Source organism: Capricornis sumatraensis, chromosome 1 (assembly GCF_032405125.1).
Source record: "Capricornis sumatraensis isolate serow.1 chromosome 1, serow.2, whole genome shotgun sequence".
Taxonomy (NCBI): Eukaryota; Metazoa; Chordata; class Mammalia; order Artiodactyla; family Bovidae; genus Capricornis; species Capricornis sumatraensis.
This window is the reverse complement of record NC_091069.1, coordinates 59,239,330-59,259,571: the sequence shown is the minus strand read 5'-3', so window position 1 is coordinate 59,259,571 and position 20,242 is coordinate 59,239,330. Positions and strand designations below refer to the sequence as shown.

General features: G+C 46.8%; 1 protein-coding gene across 1 annotated transcript in view; it reads right to left on the bottom strand.

Moving 5' to 3' along the window:
- The window catches only part of RPIA (ribose 5-phosphate isomerase A), a 34,173-nt gene extending 15,379 nt beyond the window's left edge, over positions 1-18,794 (bottom strand). Inside the window, exons 1-3 of the mRNA XM_068978896.1 lie at positions 18,522-18,794; positions 9,782-9,842; positions 7,478-7,533 (exon numbers count right to left, since the gene is read on the bottom strand). Coding sequence (XP_068834997.1) covers positions 7,478-7,533; positions 9,782-9,842; positions 18,522-18,794 — 390 coding nt within the window. The remainder of the gene's footprint in view (positions 1-7,477; positions 7,534-9,781; positions 9,843-18,521) is intronic.
- Positions 18,795-20,242: the final 1,448 nt, after the last annotated feature.

Here is a 20,242-nt window from a genome sequence, read left to right as displayed (position 1 = left end):
TAGGATTAGCTGAGCCAACAGTTGAGTAAGTAACTACTGTGAGTTCATTCGAAAAGGAGTTACCTAGCACAAACTCTGGAGAAGGCAATGGCACCCCACTCCAGTACTCTTGCCTGGAGAATCCCATGGATGGAGGAGCCTGGTAGGCTGCAGTCCATGGGGTCGCTAAGAGTCAGATACGACTGAGCATCTTCACTTTCACTTTTCACTTTCAGGCACTGGAGAAGGAAATGGCAACCCACTCCAGTGTTCTTGCCTGGAGAATCCCAGGGACGGGGAGCCTGGTGGGCTGCCGTCTATGGGGTCGCACAGAGTTGGACACGACTGAAACGACTTAGCAGTAGCAGCAGCAGTACAAACTCCTGCTTGGAAAAAAATGATGAGACTTCCCCGGTGGTTCTGTGGCTAGGACTCCATGCCCCCAACCCAGGGAAGCCGGGGTTCGACCCCTGGTTGAGGAACTAGATCCCACATGCCTCTTCACCACTGCCACCAGCTGCCTGAGTCAATGCCTGTCCAGAGTCTGCATGTGAAAGGAGCCCAGTAGGTAAGTTCTGCCTGTGTTACGTGGCTGGGAGGCCAACTGCTTTCCCTTTAAACAGTCTGAATCCCCAGTCACAACGTGAAGGGCCCTGTACAATGACCTCAAGGATCCCACTCAGGAGGGACCCTTCAGGCCTGCTTCCATCAGCAGATCCTCCAACCCTCCCTTCTCCCCATATCTCACTGGATTCCCCAGCAAGGCCTCTGTGCACAACCCTGCACACGGACAGAAGCATCATCATGAATGGCATAAACTCCTTCCTCCCTGGGTGTAATGCACTGTACTGTGCTCCCCCCAAAAAAAAATATATTGGGGCTTCCCTAGTGGCTCAGTGGTAAAGAATCCGTCTGCCAATGCAGGAGACACAGGCTCAATTCCTGGGCCAGGAAATCCCACATGCTGTGGAGCAACTATCCCACCCTCCACAACTATGGAGCCTGAGCTCTAGAGCCCAGGGGCTGCAGCTATTGAACCCATGCACCCTAGAGGCCATGCTCCACAACAATAAAAGCCACTGTAGTGAGAAGCCCCATGTCAGAATCAGAGAGTAGCTCCCGCTCTCCGAAACTAGAGAAGAGGCCCATGTAGCAACAAAGACTCAGCACAGCCAAAAATAAAAAAATTTTTTTAAAGGAAAGATATACTGGAGTCCTAAACCCCAGTACTTCTGGCTGTGACTTTCCTTGGTGATTGGGCTTTTACAGAGGTAATCAAGTCAGAATGAAGTCATGAGGGTGAGCCCTAATCCAACACAAGTGGTGTCCTTAGAAGAATTTGTACACATAGGGAGAGGCCCACAGGTAGAATGCCACGTGAACATGAAGACTGAGAGTGAGGACACGCACCACAAAGCCAAGTAATGCCAAAGACTGCTAGGAAACCACCAGACGTTAGGAGAAAGACAGCACAGTTTCACCTTCACAGTCTCTAAAGGAATCAACATCTAGCCTCCAGAACCTAGAGACAATGAATTTCTGTTTTTTAAGCTGCTCCATCTGTGGTTCCTTGTCACGGCAACCCTGAGAAACCAATGCTGTGAATTCAACACCACAGCCCTACTGTGGGAATATGGACCCATGGCTGGCTCAGCCACAGGTGCTCAACTGAGATTAGTATCTGCTGACACCATATACTCCAGGCTCACATGCCGAGGGGCTCCTGAGAGTGTAATGAAACAACTTCTGGCTGTCTCTTCTAGCTCTTAAAAGTGGAGGGAGCAGGAAAGCTAATGATTAGTTTATACTTCTGGGAAAAAAGACAGGAAGCAACGCCTTCTCAATGCAGTTCCACAGCTGGTGCCTGCAATGCCTCATGTGGCAGGACAGTGGCATGTGGCAGGCGAGCATTCCTGTTTTTCATCAGTTTACAATAAAACCTGAAAACTTTGCATCTTCCCTTCTATCACCTAAGAGGGAGACTAAAGGCCACTGTGAATAAACGCTTTTTTTGCTTAGACCAGATATAGCTTTTAAATACTATTTTTATTTTCCTTTCACCAAATCTTTTAACTTTGAAGGGAAAATCTACAAAAATCCTTTAAGTCCCTAGGGGTTTACTTGTTTAAAAGATAGAGCATAAAATATTTTGGCTTCCTTTCAGTCATTTCAGGAGACTACAGCTGGATAAACGTAACACAAAATAAGTTTGAATTTGAGGGAGAGAAAAAAACAAACCTCTGAACAAGTTTATTTTTTAAAGTCCTATGCACTGTGAATGACTCTTCCAAGCAATCAACTGGAACTGGCCGTCATTTTCCAGTCTTGCTATTAATTACCATCATAACACACAGGTGCGCTGGGAGGACGTTATCTGAAAAACGCAGATCAAACTTCCTGCCTATTAAAGAAGTTTAATTGGAACTTCTTGAACGTGAACACCTGTATTTAGCTCAGCTCTTTCCCCAAACCTCTCTAAATTTATAATAAAGGAATTTCTCTTAACGGCATAAACCAAAAAGAGGAGAAAACAGCAACCAGTTTTTTAAAGTTAGACCACTGATGGACAATGATAAGTGACAGAAATGAGGGAGAGAAATCCTAAACCCGTACTGGAGAAAGCTAAGAAGCAACCTCCCAAAAGGTTCCAGGACTCAGCCACACTGAACTTCAGACACAACAGTGGGAGCGATAAGGGAAAGCTGGTTGAAAGGCTATTTGAAAACCTGTTATAACTTCTCATCTTTCTCCACTTCTTCCAAAGTAGCATGTTTATTCCCTGGAGAAGGCCAAATCAGCAGGGCTCGGGACTGAGCTGCCAGGCAGAGCTGAAGATGGGGTACTCCATCAGTGAGCTTTTGCTGTGGAGTAGCTACCCCAAGATTAAGAGGCTTAAAAGAGCAAACTGTTATTAATTCTCATGATTCCATGGACAGACTGAAAAGTCTCTAGTATGACCTCACTCACATGCCTCTTACCCTCCAGGGGAGTTAGCTGAGGCCTGTTCACAAGGCAACAAGAAAGATTTCAGAAGCAAAAAGGCCAAGCCCCCAAAGCAAAAGTACTTTTCAACCCACTGATGACATGTTCCATTGGCAAAACAAGTAATATGATCAAGCCCAGAGTCAAAGACAGACTGCAAAATGTAGCAGGTACTTCTTTTCCATCTAGCACAAGAACAACACTGAAAATGGGAGAAATCAGAAGCAGGTTTATATCTTGAATAACGACAGATGTCTTCTCACCCTCTTCTCCTATTTGGTACCCAGGACATGGCAGCTATGCATACCCCTCCTGAAAGGGCACTGGGCAGTCTACTCTGGGAAACCTGACCAGTCAAAGGAAAGAAAAATGATCTGACTCCAGAAGATCCCCCCAAGATAAGGGCTTGGCAGACAAGCCGAGAGCAAGGACTACCCTCACCGTGAGAGCTGCTTTCCAATTAGCTTCTTAGTCTACTAGTGTTCAAAACAAGCACACAGCTGAAGAACACCAGAATTAAAAAAAGAAAAGACCAAGCATTCTAACAATATCTGTGTTGGTTGTGACTTGACTACATCAGTCAAAACTCAGAATTACATGCTAAAAAAGGGTAAGTTTTTTTTTTTTTGACCACACCACATGGCATGTGAGATCTGAGTTCTCCAACCAGGGATCAAACTTGTGCTTCCTGAAGTAGTAAGTGTGGATTCTTAATCTTAACCACTGGACAATCAGGGAAGTACCAGAAAAAGAGTAAATTGTACTGTCTGTAAATTATACTTCCAACAAACTGTAAACAACAACAACAACAAAAAAAAAATTCTGAGGAAAGATAAGAGGGAGAAGAGACCTTAGAACAAAAACAAAAGCATTAATAGCCTCAGGGAGCTTAGAGAAGAAACTGGAAAATTTGAATAAAACAAAGAAACACAAACTACTCAGAGAACAACAAAAAGAGTTCTTACATGAAATTAAGCACATGAAAGCAAAGAAAGCTCAACAGAAAGGTTAGAAAAAGATAAAGCCAAAACGACAAAAGGACAAAACAGGCCATGAGCACCAAGGACTTAACAAGGGTCCCAAAAGAAAGATCAGAGAAAACAGAAAAGAAAATCAAAGGAGTAACAGGGAAAAAGAAAAGGCCCCCAAACTGAAGATGGTCAATTTGTAGATGACATGTCCCAGCAAGCGCCCAGCACAGTGGACAAAAATAAACCCACACCAAAGTGAAATTTCAAAACACTGGAGATAATATAACGGTGTAAGAGTTCAGAGAGAATGAAAAATAGACTTCATACAAAGGATCAAGAATCAATGGCACCAAGCTCCTCAATAGCAAATTGGAAGCCAGCAGACCGACAGAACCAAGAACTAAGAAATGATTTAGCATAGATTTCTATACCCAAATACCTGAGTTCCAGAGAGGCTAGAATAAAGACATTTTCAGACATCCCAAGTGCCGACAAGTTGGCACCCCATGCACTTGGGTAGCTATCTGAAGCAGCAGTCCCCAACATTTTTGGCACCAGGATGGGTTTCATGGAAGATGGTTTTCCCACAGGGGTGGGGAGGTGGTTTGGGGATTATTCAAGCACATTACATTTACTGTGCATTTTGATTACAATGTGGGTAAACCTCGGTGGCTCAGAGGTTAAAGCATCTGCCCACAATGCGGGAGACCTGGGTTTGATCCCTGGGTCGGGAAGATCCCCTGCAGAAGGAAATGGAAACCCACTTCAGTATTCTTGCCTGGAGAATCCCATGGACAGAGGAACCTGGTGGGCTAGAGTCCATGGGGTCGCAAAGAGTCGGACACGACTAAGCGACTTAACTTTCACTTTCTAACTTTTGATTACAACGTGATATATAATGAAATAATTATATAACTCATCATAATCCCACCACTGATCTGAGAGGAGGTGGAGCTCAGGTGTAATGAAGCAATGGGGAGCGGCTATAAATAGAGATGAAGCTTCCCCAGTTAGTCCACGGCCCAGGTGTTGGGGACCCCTGACATGAAAGACGTGTTTCACTGAAGTTGGAGGAAACAAAACTAAAGGATATGGGGGAGTAGTGAGGAGGAACAAGGCCAAGGGACTGGATGATCCAAAACGAGACAGAACAGGTAAGTTCCTGAGCAGGAAGGGAGACACCTCCAAATCCACAGCCAAGTACAGCTGCTAGCAACCAGAGACCCAGGCAAGAAGACGAAAGTCAAAGAGGAGAATATCCACCGGCCAGACAGGTGAGACTTTCCATGGAGCTAAGAGTCTGAGGCTGAATTAGTAAGAAGTATGTAGATAACCTGGCAAATAGAAAAAAAAAAAGGCAATTTACTTAACTTTCGGAAAAACAAAACAATGGGCAGGTAAGGAAGCGTAACCATAGCACACTGTACAGCTCAGCTGTAGTTTGGACATCACCTTTCTGTAAGCACTCAGTAAGCCTCACCAGAACATGACTGTCCTGAAGACTGGGAGAAGGGTGTCTGAACTGTGGGAACAAGGAGGGAAGAGATAATCAAATGCTCATCTTCCTTTCACCCATTCAGTATAGAATTATTACCTAAAGTTGAAAAAAAAATGTAAATAGCAAGAAATGTATGTAGTTTCCAGATTCTGGAGCAAACATCCAATGAACTAAAATAGTTTTAAAAGTATGTCCACCTATGGGACTTCCCTGGCAGTCCAGTGGCTAAGACTATGAGCTCCCAATGCAGGGAGTCTGGATTCGATCCATGGTCAGAGAACTAGATCCTGCATGCCACAAAGATCCCGCATGCCGTAATGAAGATCAAGGATCCCGAATGCCACAACTAAAACCCAGAAGAACCAAATAAATAACGATTAAGAAAAAAAGTTTGTCTGTCTAAAGAGCAAGAAAGTGGTGGTTGGAGTCAGGGGGCTGGGGGGACGGGGAGAGAATTAAGGGAGTGTTTTGCTTTTTAATTAAAAAAAAAAACTGGAATTATTTGACTCTTCAATCTACATGTATGTATAACTGTGGGGTTCCCCGATAGTTCAGAATCTGCCTGCAATGCAGGAGACCCAGGTTCGATCCCTGGGTTGGGAAGATCCCCTGGAGAAGGAAATGGCAACCCACTCCAGTATTCTTGCCTGGAGAACCCATGGACAGAGGAGCCTGGCAGGCCACAGTCCATGGGGTCACAAAGAGTTGGACATGACTGAGCAACTAATGTCATATACAACTTAAAAATGAACACCAGTATCAAATAACTTATTAAATAAGAAAAATGCTAGGTGATCCATTCATTTGGCAAAATGACACACAAGATTTTTCAAAAGACCAAGGCAACCCCTCACAACCCTTCTGACTTAGAGTATCTCCTCAGGACAGCCAGATTTCAAAAGCAAGACAGGCCAGGTAAAACCACTTCCTTCCCAACCCAACATAAGAATTATGGTACTGTCTTTAGTACCCTTGGTGCCCACCCAGCTGGTCGAGTCTCCAAGAGATATAACTTCAAGGAAGCTCTGGAAGGACACACTATCCTAACTTCCTATCCTGTCTCCTCCTCCATTCCCCACTGACAGGCAGGGGCACACACCTGACTTAGAAGGAAACTTTCTTTAGGAAGGAAGGAAACTAAACTTTTGTTTAGTCGCTCAGTCATGTCCAACTTCACAACTCTGTGGACTGTAACCCACCAGGCTGCTTTGTCCATGGGACTCTCCAGGCAAGAATACCAGAGTTGGTAGCCATTCCCTTCTCCAGGGGATCTTCCTGACCCAGGGATCAAACCAAGTCTCCCCTGTTGGCAAATGGGTTCTTTACCACTAAGCCACAAGGGAAGCCCAAAAGGATACTGTCCTCTCCCTTCAGCTCTGTCCCTTCACCAGAGCTACCTGCAGTGCTGAGCCTCCAGGACTGAGGGTTTCTTTAACCAAGTCCACAATGTCACAGGAGCACCAATCGCCAGCAATGCCAGCCTTTAACCCCAGCTCACAGTACCTCCTCCATGAATTCAATGAGAGATGATAGACACAACCTCCCCACAACGGCCAGGTGAGGGAAAGGGCTCTATCTGGACACCTCCTTCCCCTCCCTTCCTGAAGTCTATTCTTCCCGTATCTTTCCCTACATTTAATTGGCTCTGTTGCTTTCCTTCACCAGCCCTACTATTTTATGGTCAAACAGCATTAGACATGGACTCAAAATACTATCCCTGTATTACTAACACATCAGTTAATGCCCTGTAGCCCGTTTTTTCATCTATAAATGCAGATAATACTTCTTGAGGATGCAGACCATGTGCTTCTCTCTATATACTCCACAATATACTAAAGATATGCTAAAATATTCAGAGTAAATAAAGGAGCACCTCTAAAACCATGCTTCTGAGGAGCAATCTCCCATCAATCGACTAGCCTCCTGCTCCTGGCTCTCTCACCCAGAACCACCCTGGTGCACAACCCAGAGCCAGACCCCCTCGTCCTCAGCGACCTGGAAGATTCAGTGACAACTGCCAAGATGGAGAAGGGAAAGCAGGACATACCTGGAAGGAGGTGGGAATGCAGACGAGGTTCAGATTCTCTTGTTTCACTCTTTCAGCTGTGAAGACAAAAGCCACGCGGGTGGTTTTTCGCTCTCCTCACTTTATCTTCTTTGTCATTCGCACATTTGCTCAAAGCCAACAGAAAAGGTCTAATCCCCACCACTGACAGGTCCCTTTCACTCCACGTCCCCACCCTTGGTGAAAAGTTGGTTAACAGATTCCACATGTCACCAGACAAGGACAAAAAAATGCCTAAAGAGGTTAAGTACTATTCACGAAAAGAGAAACATCAGTGTTTGCTAGTATGCGTTTGGCATTATTCAAAGAACTTTGTACAGATGAACTCTTTTAATCCAGGAACCCAAAGGTAACTTACAATTATTATTTCCACTTTACAGATGAGGAAACAGGTGCAGAGAGACAAAAATAACTGGTAAGCAACTAACAACCAACAGAACTAAGATCTGATCCCAGGCAGTCTAGCGCCACAGTCTTAACTACTTCCCTATATTGCCTTTTACAGAGAAAAGCTAGAACTTGACTTCTGCATTTAGTAAAAAATATAATCATTTATAGACCCCAGAGGGCAGTTAAAAGAGGGTTTATTTATTCACTTAAAATTTGCACCTTTCCAGAAAGTTTGATTTAAACAAAAAGAAAAGTCTTAGGAATTCCCTGATGGTCCAGTGGTTAAGACTTGGCGCTTTCACTGATGGGGCCCAGGATTCAGTCCCTAGTTGGGGAACTAAGATCCCACAAGCCATGTGGTATGGCCAAAAACCGAAAAATCTCAAGGGATGCAGACAAAGAATGCCTCCTCTCATTTCAGTAAACAAAGGATGTCATCAAGTCATGAGTCACTGTACCCACCCTAGGCAGTGAACTCTGAGAGGATTCAGGATGGAGAAAAACAGGACACTGGCCCCAGATTAAGGTGCACATAAAAGGAGTAATTTCATTAAGCCCAGACTCTTGCTTCTTCCCATACACAGGAAAGCACTGAATTTATTAACTTGTGATGTCTGGTTTTTCCTCAATTAGCAGCAATCTTTTGATGTTCGACTACTGGAGTTTTGTGTTGTTGTTTTTGCAAAAACTCCTACATGCCCTGGCTTCTCAACAATCCCTCAGAGCTATCTGAAAAGCTGTATCCCAGACTGAAGTCCTCAGTAATGCCCCAAATAAAACATAATTCTTGGGGAATTCCAGGGCAGTGCATCCAGAGGTTAGTACTCTGCAATATCATTGCAGAGAAAAGCGTTCAGTTCTCTTCAGGGAACTAAGATCCTGCAAGTCATGTGATGTGACCAAAAAAAAATCATAATGCTCAATTTTTAGGTTGGGCTTCTTTTTTCCAGTCAACAGGGGAAAACTGTCTTATTAAAAATATCAAATCTCCACTGAATGTGCACCTAGGGAGGTTTAGATGGCACTATTATGAAATCTACAGCAATCCCAGTGCCCTAAAAGCCCTCCACACGCACACAGTGCTGAGGCACAAGGGTGTACCACACTGAGGCCCCGTTAGGCTAATGAGAAGGCTTCCAGAAGCCAGCATGCCTGCACCACAATCATTCCTTCAAGACAGAGCGTTCCTGGGCTTTGTCCCCTGAGCGCAGCCCCTTGGCACTGGACAGAGGAGAGCAGCATTCAGGAAAGCCGCTCCTCTGGGCTCTGATCTCACAAACAAGAGCAGGGCCGTCAAACCTGTTGAGCAGCCACCGAGGTTGACAGTTCCTGCGCCTTTCCTGAGCCCAGAGACACCCAAATCTAAATGAAGTCAGCACCTGCAGAGTCAGCCACCAACCACAAGGTCACAGCCACGCCACGGTCACAAAGAGGACACGCATGGGCCGGCCTCGACTTGCGTGCCTGAGGGACCTCCAGCTTCAAAGGGCTTGCCTGCCTCAGGATCCATGAGGCCAGACCCAGACACACACACACACACACACACACACACACAACAACCCACCACCACCACCACCACACCAATGATGATGATGAAGGTTCCATGGAGAACACACACAACAGAGACAAACAGAAACACACCTCACCTTGAGTCAGCTCCTCAGCTCCTCACCTGCAGCTCAGCAGAGCAAAGAAAGCCAGGGTAACCCCCAGAGTTGGGTGACGGGCCCCAAGAATAGCACTTGGAGGAGGACAGAAACACTCACCGGACTGCAGACTCCACATGGCTGGCACCAAGCTGGGCACATGCCCAGCCAGTGCCCACTTCCTACTTCTCCTCTATATCCCCTCCCCCACTGTCCTGCGCAAAACATCAAGTTGGCCCCAAGAACATACCTATTCGCTGCACAGCGTGGACAATTGTAGAACCACTCCCGATTCCCAGCACTTGGTTATTCTGCAAAGATAAAAAAGAAGCGGGAAACTTTATTGATACTGTACTTCACTCCCTCTCCAGCGCCCTTCTAGAGCTATAAAATGATAAGGAATAGCAATTCACTGACATGGGCACAAAGCAGGTACTGTGCCCACAGAAATATAATCACTGAACCTCAAAGCTGGACTCTGTTCTGGTGCCCAGTGGCAACTTATCAGCAGAGCCCTCCTCCTTCCATCCTTCACAATGCCACTACCAATTCCTCCTCTTCAAAGATAAACTGAGGCAGATTAAAACTTTAAGATTTTGTTTCAGCAAAAATCAACTCAAATTGGGCAGGATTCAACCTAGCAAACAGAAAGGATGTCCAAGAAGCTGTATAAAATAAAAGACTTTTATAGCAGGAAGGGAGCAGGAAATAAAGAAGCTACTTTGGGCTCAAAGGGAGTTGGTTACTGTAAGGTGAAGTCCCTGTAGGATGGCAGGGGTCTCCCAGGCAGATGGCCTCACTAGTGCTGATCAGGTGATCCTTGATTGGCTGGGCTAAGATTCCATTTCTGGGAGAGCCAAAAGCGTAATTAAGTATCAGTTTGGTGATGTAGGGCTTGGCATAAGCAACTCCCTTTGGGGCCTGTTGTCTTATTTTTAACATTCCTCATATTCTACCACACAGAAACGGCCTACAGATGAACACTGGAGGATTTTTGGCCAACTCCAAAGAGAGGAATCGGAAAGACCCTAGGGAAAAACAGCCTAGCTGTACTAATAGCAGAAAACAGAGGTTTCTAACTTTAGTGACTTTTCATATATGTTCCCACATTGTAGATGTCAAGTTTTAACATCCACAGGCAGGGGGCTGACCACAGTCTCCTTCAAGTTGGTGGCATCACAGCAAACCTCAGAGACACACCAAGTCTACCATCAGAGCTCCAACCAAAGCCAACAGAAGAGAGCAGAGTCTGAAGCAACCTTGAATATCAAATCACATCAAGGGATCCTCATTTTGCACAAGTCTGCTTCAGAGAATATGGGGAGAGGGGGAAAGCTGAGCTGGGAACATGAGAAACAGTCTTCATCTGGTGGCCATATAGGAAACCATTCCATGAGTACAAAGGAGGAGAACCAGGCATCACACTACTGAGCCTGTCATTGTTAAGAAAGGGGTAAGGGACCTGAGGGCAGAGCAGGGGCCCAGCCGAGGTCAGCTAGACCACAGACGGCAAAAGGCGGCCAGGGCACCAACAGGAACTGATGTGGAGCTTGGTCCCTAAGCAACTTCCTGGGTGTAATCTCTTCCCTGTTTAAGGCAGAACAGCTACAGGCCAAAGCAGCAGCTATCATCTACTAAGCACCTGCGAAGATTTACAAATGTTGATAAAGGTTGAATCTCACAACAATCCCTTGTGACCTCAAAGCCCTTCAGAAGTAATTCAACACCCCAAGGGAAAATAGACGGGGAAAGAGTGGAAACAGTGGCAGACTTTATTTTGGGGGGCTCCAAAATCACTGCAGATGGTGACCACAGCCATGAAATTAAAAGACACTTGCTCCTTGGAAGAAAAGCTATGATCAACCTAGACAGCATATTAAAAAGCAGAGACATTACTTTGCCAACAAAGGTCCGTCTAGTCAAGGCTATGGCTTTTCCAGTAGTCATGTATGGATTTGAGAGTTGGACTATAAAGAAAGCTGAGTGCTGAAGAATTGATGCTTTTGAACTGTGGTATTGGAGGAAACTCTTGAGAGTCCCTTGGACTGCAAGGAGATCCAACCAGTCCATCCTAAAGGAAATCAGTCCTGAATATTCATTGGAAGCACTGATGTTGAAGCTGAAACTCCAATACTTTGGCCACCTGATGTGAAGAACTAATTCATCTGAAAAGACCCTGATGCTGGAAAAGATTGAAGGTGGGAAGAGAAGGGGACGACAGAGGATGAGGCGGTTGGATGACATCATAACTCAGTCGACATGAGTTTGAGGGAACTCCGAGAGTTGGTGACGGACAGGGAGGCCTGGCGTGCTGCAGTCCATGGAGTCGCAAAGACTGACATGCAAAGACTGTAGCTTGGACATGACTGAGCGACTGGACTGAACTGAACTGACTGAAGCGAAAATTTAAGACTTAGAAATGAGCAAGAGACTACTAGACTCTTACAACAAAATGCTGGAATCTGCAGGCATTATCTGATCCTACAGGGGAGTGCGCCCCTGCAAATTCTTGCCCATTGAAAAGTAAATTGTTTTGTGAAATCCAACTAATTATCCTACAGCTCTTGTTCGGTAGATGACAAGTCCGACTCTTTGTGACCTCATGAACTACAGCATGTCAGGCTTCCCTGTCCTTCACTATTTCCCAGAGTTTGCTCAAACTCCCGTCCATTAAGTTAGTGATGCCATCCAACCAACTCATCCTCTGTTGCCCCCTTCTCCTGCCCTCAATCTTTTCTAGCATCGGGGTCTTTTCCAATGAGTCAGCTCTTTGAATCAGGTGGCCAAAGGATTGGAGCTTCAGCATCAGTCCTTCCAATGACTATTCAGGGTTGATTTCCTTTAGGATTGACTGGTTTGATCTCCTGCTATCCAAGGGACTCTCAAGAGTCTTCTCCAGATTTAGCAGAGTTCTTGTAAATTTATTTAAACATTCCCTGACTGTATGTAATTGTGTGGTTCTTTGGGTTTTCCTGTGAACAGTTTGGGTTTCCCAGGTGGTGCTAGTGATAAAGAACCCACTTGCCAATGCAGGAGACATAAAAGACATGGGTTCAATCCCTGGATCGGAAAGATCCTCTGGAGAAGGCCATAGCAACCCACTCCAGTATTCTTGCCTGGAGAATCCCACTGACAGAAGAGCCTGGTGGGCTACAGTCCAGAGGGTCGCACAGCGTCAGACATGACTGAAGCGACTTAGCACGTGAACAGGTTACAGCATCTTTTCCAGTTCCCTCAATTCAATGAGTCAAATTGGAAAAAAAAAAAAAAAACCGCTCTGATAATGTTATTTTATATCTGTATTAAGTATCATGATTTTACCTTTAAAAAGGAAATCATTTTTTGACAATGTTTGTCACACCCTCACCTTGAATAAGCAACTACAGGAAGTTCAATTTGCTGAAACATATTAATTAAAATTTTTTAAGAGTTCCAGCAACTGATTAATAATGAACTCATTTGGCAAGGGGCAAGGGGGCACTTTGTAGGAGGAAGAAAGGTCCTGGAGGCCCCTCGGGACAAACTCCCCATGGGACAAATGCCACAGGAACCTCCAGGGCAAACCCGTGGACCCCACTGCTGATACAGTCCTTCTCAAAGTGAGAGGACAACTCTAGCAAGAAGAGACTGGAAAGTATAAGAGATGGAGGGATTTACAAAGAAAAGAATAAATCAAATGCCAATGTCCCTGCTTCTAACTGAGCCTCTCCTACCTACACAGGGCTCTGCCCATCAACCAGTGTTCCTGATGATGGAAGTCACTTTTACTGGCTCAAAGGTTACCAAATAACATCAAGAGGCCTTGAATGGAGCTCCTGTTAGGTCAGGAATCCACCCATGGTGGTGCCCTACGAAGGTAATGCGTCCACCAGCTGCTTAGCTACCTGGGCAAACCTCAACAGCAAGGTCTTCTAGACCAGAAAACGCTACACTACCACACAAAATAGATGAACGTCAGAAAAACGTAAAAATCTTCAAGTAACGAGGGTGCTTCCTTAACCAGGGTGCTTCCCTGATGGTACAGTGGCTAAAGAATCTGCCTGCAAATGCAGGAGACACAGGACACGCTGGTTCAATCCCTGGGTTGGGAAGATCCCCTGGAGGAGGAAATGGTAACCCCTCCAGTATTCTTGCCTGAAAAATCCCAAGGACAGAGGAGCCTGGGGGGCTACAGTTCGTGGAGTTGCAAAGAGTCGGACATGACTGAGTGACTAGGCATTCATGCATACTCCCAGCAAACTAAGCAAACAAGGAAATACCCTGACTGACTAGGCAGGCTCCGCATGACCATCACACCTGACATGAAGCTGAGAGCTCCAGCTACACAGTAATTCAACTGCCAGATTCCTCATTCCCCCAGTCTCCTGTCATCCAGCAGGCAGGGAGCACACAGATGAACTTGGGTGAGTCACGCAAGCTCTGTGCAAGGCTCCTCCCTTGGCCAAGAATTGCGCAGACCTGCCAGGCCCAAAGCTCTTCAGCCCTGTGGTCTTGCTGCCCTGGAATCCAATGACTGGCCAGGAATCAGTGTTAACAGCCAAAGCTACACAGAGGTGGCCCAACAGTAGCCAGGCAGGCTCCACCGGAGGAGCAGGCCCCTCCTAATGGCAACACTAAATCACAGGTCATATGTGCAATATCACAACTTGGCTCACCATGTCCAGTGGGGTAACCTCTTCTGTTGACCTACTGGAACCACTGTCCACCAACTTCTTCAAGCTCAGCCAGCCAAAAAGCAAAAGCCAGGCTCCAAAGAGAACAAAGGAGGTTATAGACCTTCAGGAGCACATGGCCCTGTGTGGTGACTCGTGCTGCACCAACAGACCTGAGTCAAGGGTGGCTACCTAAGCCCTTCAGTAGAGAACTCTCCAAAATTTCCATTCGCCCAGGAATGGAAGTAGTCACTACACTGGAGCACCGAGGGCCTCGGGAAGGGAAACCCTAACACTCCAGTGATTCACCCGACAACCTCCATACGTGTATCCACACTCCACACAACTCATCAGACATTTTGCAGGCAGGTCCCACTGCAACCAATGCCAAACGAAAATCAAGTTTACTACCTTCCAAAAGTTTACCCTTCACGGGATTGGGATACACACATAACTAGACCATAAAACGTAAAGCATCTAAGAGGTATGGAGGACTACAGAATTTAAGGGAAGAATTCCTCCCCCTACAAGGCTAGGGAAAAACTGAAAGAAGAATGGCCTTTGAACCAAACCCTGGAGGACAGGGTTTTAACAGGCAAGAGCAGAAGATGAGAAAGAGCATTCTAGGTAGAGGGTAGTGACATGAAAACACAGCCACGCCAGCCATCTGTCCCTTCCGATGTTTTGGTCCCTGGAAGAGAGAAGAGCAGAGAAGGAAACAAGTCTGTGGGCTTAAGGACAAGAATCAGAGCCTCCTATCCTTGTATCCCCTCCACCTGGCTCACTACTGGCTTGTAACAGATGTCATACAGAGGTTAGGATGAGGCTAAGAGCTTAAAGCTCAACATTCAGAAAACGAAGATCATGGCATCCGGTTCCATCATTTCATGGGAAATAGATGGGGAACAGTGGAAACAGTGTCAGACTTTATTTTTGGGGGCTCCAAAATCACTGCAGATGGTGACTGCAGCCATGAAATTAAAAGACGCTTACTCCTTGGAAGAAAAATTATGACCAACCTAGAGAGTATATTCAAAAGCAGAGACGTTACTTTGCCGACTAAGGTCCGTCTAGTCAAAGCTATGGTTTTTCCAGTGGTCATGTATGGATGTGAGAGCTGGACTGTGAAGCAGGCTGAGCGCCAAAGAATTGATGCTTTTGAACTGTGGTGTTGGAGAAGACTCTTGAGAGTCCCTTGGACTGCAAGGAGATCCAACCAGTCCATTCTAAAGGAGATCAACCCTGGGATTTCTTTGGAAGGAATGATGCTAAAGCTGAAGCTCCAGTACTTTGGCCACCTCATGCGAAGAGCTGACTCATTGGAAAAGACTCTGATGCTGGGAGGGAGTGTGGGCAGGAGGAGAAGGGGACGACCGAGGATGAGATGGCTGGATGGCATCACAGACTCGATGGATGTGAGTCTGAGTGAACTCCGGGAGATGGTGATGGACAGGGAGGCCTGGCGTGCTGCGATTCATGGGGTCGCAAAGAGTCGGACACGACTGAGCGACTGAAGTGAACTGAACTGAAGAGCAGAAGGGCACTTCAGCAGATGACAGTGCATCACCTGGCTGGTCAGAAGAGACAGGGAAAGCCTAAACAGGCAAAGCTGGTCCACAGGAAGGGTCCGTTCTAAGAACATTCCAAAGGTGCAACCAATAGGACCTGGCACAGAAGCTACCTTGATAAACTTACACAAACTGAGTATAAAACTGAGCAGGCCCTTGCGCCCTGTTTGTTGTTTGTAGGAAACAGGCTTCATACAGCCTCCTTGACCTTCCCTGAGTTCCAAAGGACAGATACAAGCAGTCACCATTCAGGTAAGATAAGGAATGCAGAAGCAAGGGAGGAGCAGTCAAGAAACAAAGCCGTGAGGCAAGGTCCTGGTTCCTTCTCAAGGCATATAGATGACAACAGTCTCTGAGTTCTTCCACAGGAACTAAGGCCCCAATCAAGTAGAAAGCTGCTAACCACCACACAGTTACCTCACCATCAGCCAATCAGAAGGTCTACACACAGTGGAAGATAAGACTCTGACCCCCTTCCTAAATGATTAACTGCAATTAACGTCCCCTTTCACCTTAGTAAAGTAGGTTCTAGAAGTCGGCCTTCTCTCCAGGTTGCCAGCCTCCAGAACAAAGCAATTTTTTCTTTCCCAAGTTTTCTTTTGAAAGCAAACTTGTCTTTCAAGAGGTGAGCAATCAAATCTGAGTTGGGTAACAAGGAAACAATTTCAAGACACAACGTGCTAAGGGAAAATTTGGCCTTAGATGGAAAAAAAGGATAACCCTGGAGAGGGCTGCTAAACCTTGACAATCAGGTACAGGACTGTGATCAATAACCTCGTCTTGGAATTCAGTGATCTTGTTTGCAAAATATCCAGGATCAGCATCTTCTCCTCCCTTTAGCCACATCTCTGGCCTCCACACCAACTACCTGACACATAGCAGGCACTCAACAAGTTCCCGCACAGGAATGAAATGAATGAATCAGTAGTAAAAAGTACAAAATACAGGACTTCGCTGGCGGCTCACTAATAAAGAATCCACCTGCCAATGCAGGGGACACAGGCTCCATCTCTGGTCCAGGAAGATCCCAGGAGAGCAACTAAGCCTGTCCGCCCCAGCTATTGAGCCTGTGCTCTAAAGCCTAGGAACCGCAACTACTGAAAACCGTGTGCCCCAGAGCCCATGCTCCGCAACAAGAGAACCCACTGCTATAAGAAGTCTGCACACTGCAACTAGAGAGTAGCCCCGGCTCACCACCAACTAGAAAAGCAGCTGGAGCAGTAGTGACCCTGCACAGCCAAAAATAAATAATAAATAAATAAAATTATTTAAAAAAACATTCAAATAGTGTTGACATCTCAGGAAAGAAGTCTGCAAAGGCAAATAGTGTTAACTGAGACTGGGGTGAATGCCAAAAGGTCAATGGAGATCTCCCCAGGATGGTCTGGCTACTTCAGGCAACAGGTGGGTGGGGGCTCTGGCCTGAGGTGGGGGCTTGCAAATTTTTATTTAACCAAATACATAAAAAAAAAAAAAACACAATGGTCAGGAAGACATAATAGTAATAGGATAACAGGAAATCTAACATACAGGTCTTTTCTATTTGTATAGATTTCATTTGCCCATTACCATTCACTTTCTCGAGGCATTTAAAATTTCAGCCGATTGTCCCAATGTTGCAGCTGAGACACTAAATCCCAAAAGGAGAGCCAGATGACACATTCCACATTATCTCTGTGAATTCCCATAGAAATTCCTATTGCTAACCAGACTATTACACCAGAACAGGGCAGCTATGTAACTGGGGGAAGGGCACTGGAACAGGAGTCACTGGGTTTGGGTCTGGGAGGATACTCGGTCATTCCTCCTACAGAACACGCTGAGCCACAGGTTACCACGCGGGCCCCTCCCACTTGGCCAGGCTGTAGGAGGATCTAACATCCATCCAGCAAAATAACTTCGTACACGAAAGCATTACCAAATGTAAAGAATAAAGAACCATTATTTGAGAAAAGAGAATCTGATACCACTTTCCAGAAAGCAGAAAACACTAAAAGCCAATGAAACCCAGGAAACTCCACCTAAGGGCAGAGATACTTCACTTGGCTCCCGGCTCCCAAAATTCTTACAATTAACATAATTGATTGTTGACAGCAAATCCAAAAGACTCCACCAAGAGGACCACACCCGCCACTTAGCCAACAAGTGGGGTCACGACCTCACTGACATTACATTACGACCTCACAATAACAGCTAAACATCTCCACATCCCGACCTCAAAGAGGATCTCCAGACTTCAAGTGTCCACCCGAGCCCTGCCAAAAGGAGGAGGTTTAAAGTCTTTGGCTCCTTCTCCGCTTTCCTCCGGCAAGTACATTCAGGAGCCGGTGCGCGCCCAGCTAAGCACTTCCCTGGAGTTAAATTTCAAAACACTTTTCAAATCAGCTCCCCACCGACTTCCCTGGGCAGTGAAGCGAGGTGAACACTTCTCGGCAGTCCCAGTCTTTTATCTGTTGATAAGGAAGCCAGGCGCTAAGTCCCTGCTAACCCCACTCCGAACATCAGACACACCACCACGCTCCACTTGGCAAACTGTTATCTGGCCTGACAAGCAGTCGTTAGACAGCTGAACTTGAGGGTACTCGGCCCCAACCAATTCCATATTTCAAAGGCCTTGAAGGAGCAGGTCTCAAGGCAGGTCAAGTGCGTACTCTGTCCCCTCTCACGCAGCCCCCGCTCTGCCAGGAACTTGGCGCACCTGGCAGCACCCAGAACCCGCAGCAAGAGCCCATACCGCCAAGCACGGGCGCCCAAGCCCTGAACTGCTCACCTTCACGTGGTTCTCCACGGCCGCGCGGCCAGCCAGCTTCTTGGCCTCCTCGGCCTTTGACATCGCGGACGGGCCCGGACAGACGGTGTTAGTCTCCCTGCCGCCGGTACTGGTGCTGCCAGCGCCGAACTGCAAGCGTCCCGACAACTGCACGTGGGAACCCGGAACGCTCCAGCTGTTCCCGCCTCCGCCAGAGGCCGCGCCCCCGGCCCGCCCGGGCAGCGGGGCCAGGACCCGCCCGTAGAGGGTGCTGAAGGGCCCGGGGCGCTGCATCCCTCCGCCTCGCACCAGCCTCCGCCACGGTCCCGCCCCCCGGCTCCGCCGGAAGTCTTGAATCCCACGTACAAGGTCCGCTTCCGCTGCGGCGCGGTACTTTCTGGGAAATGTAGTTCTAGGTCTTCAGTGACCGGAAGCCGCGCCCGAGCCTGGACTACCAGCCCCACAATGCTCCGCGACCGGGTGCGCAAATCAAAGACGAACTTTGTTGTGACGGCTCGTACAGAGCAAACATCCCCGGATGGATCAAGGCTAGAGTGTTTTTTGTTTGCCCCCGTGTTTTAGATGGGCGTGTTGGATCTAATCCTGTTGGATTTTCTAGCCGTAAGAACGTGGCGGCGTACGAGGCCTCAGGGCAGTCGCTCTTATGGAAATGTCCTTTTGGGAGTGACTTCTCTAGACGGACTCCCCGGGGAAGCGCACCTGCGGACAGCGGCTCACGCTTTAGTCCACATTTAGACCTCCTTCCACAGGAGCAGGGCTGCAGATTTAGAACCCCCAGCCTTAGGTTTTGTTCTGCCCTGCGCAGCATTGGATGGCGCGGTTCCCTCCAGATGGAGCTTGGCTCGACGCCTATGTGGGACCTATAGAAATTATTGACTCAAAAAGGACTGTCGTTGAACTAACAACTCTCTTTTCTTCCCTACCTATAAAGTGTCTTGCTGTGCCTGTCAAGTGAAAAAAAAGTACAATGTAAGAAAAGTGAGTTTCAGTTTTATTCTGGCAGCTTACTAGGGACTATAGCTGGGGAAATAACATTTCACCTCTGTGGAACTATTCCAAAAAGATAAGGGAGGAGCCAGTACATACATGTCTTTTTGGTCTTGGAAATGTAGTCAAGCGTTGGTGTTCAAGTAGCTCAACCACGTCAGGCTCTGCGACCCCATGAACTGCAGCCCAGGATTTCCTATTCTTCACCATCTCCCAGAGTTTGCTCAAACTCATGTCCGTCCAGTCAGTGATGCCATCCAGTCATCTCCTCCTCTGTCCCCCTCCTCCTGCTGCTCTCAATCTTTCCCAGCATCAGGGTCATTTCCAATGAGTTGGCTCTTAACATTCAGGTGTCCAAAGTACTGGAGCTTCAGCTTCAGCATCAGTCCTGCCAATGAATATTCAGGGTTGATTTCCTTTGGGACAGGCTGGTTTGATCTCCTTGCTGTCCAAGGGACTCTCAAGAGTCTTCTCCAGCACCATAGTTCAAAAGCATCAGTTCTTCCACACTCAGCCTTCTTTATGGTCCAACTCTCACATGTATATCTGACTACTGGAAAAACCATAGCTTTGACTATACAGATCTTTATCAGCAAAGTGATGTCTCTGCTTTTTAATATGTTGTCTAGGTTTGTCATAGCTTTTCTTCGAAGGAGCAGGCATGGCTTGCTGCAGTCACCATCTGCAACGATTCTGGAGCCCAAGAAAAGATCTGTCACTGTTTTCACTGCTTC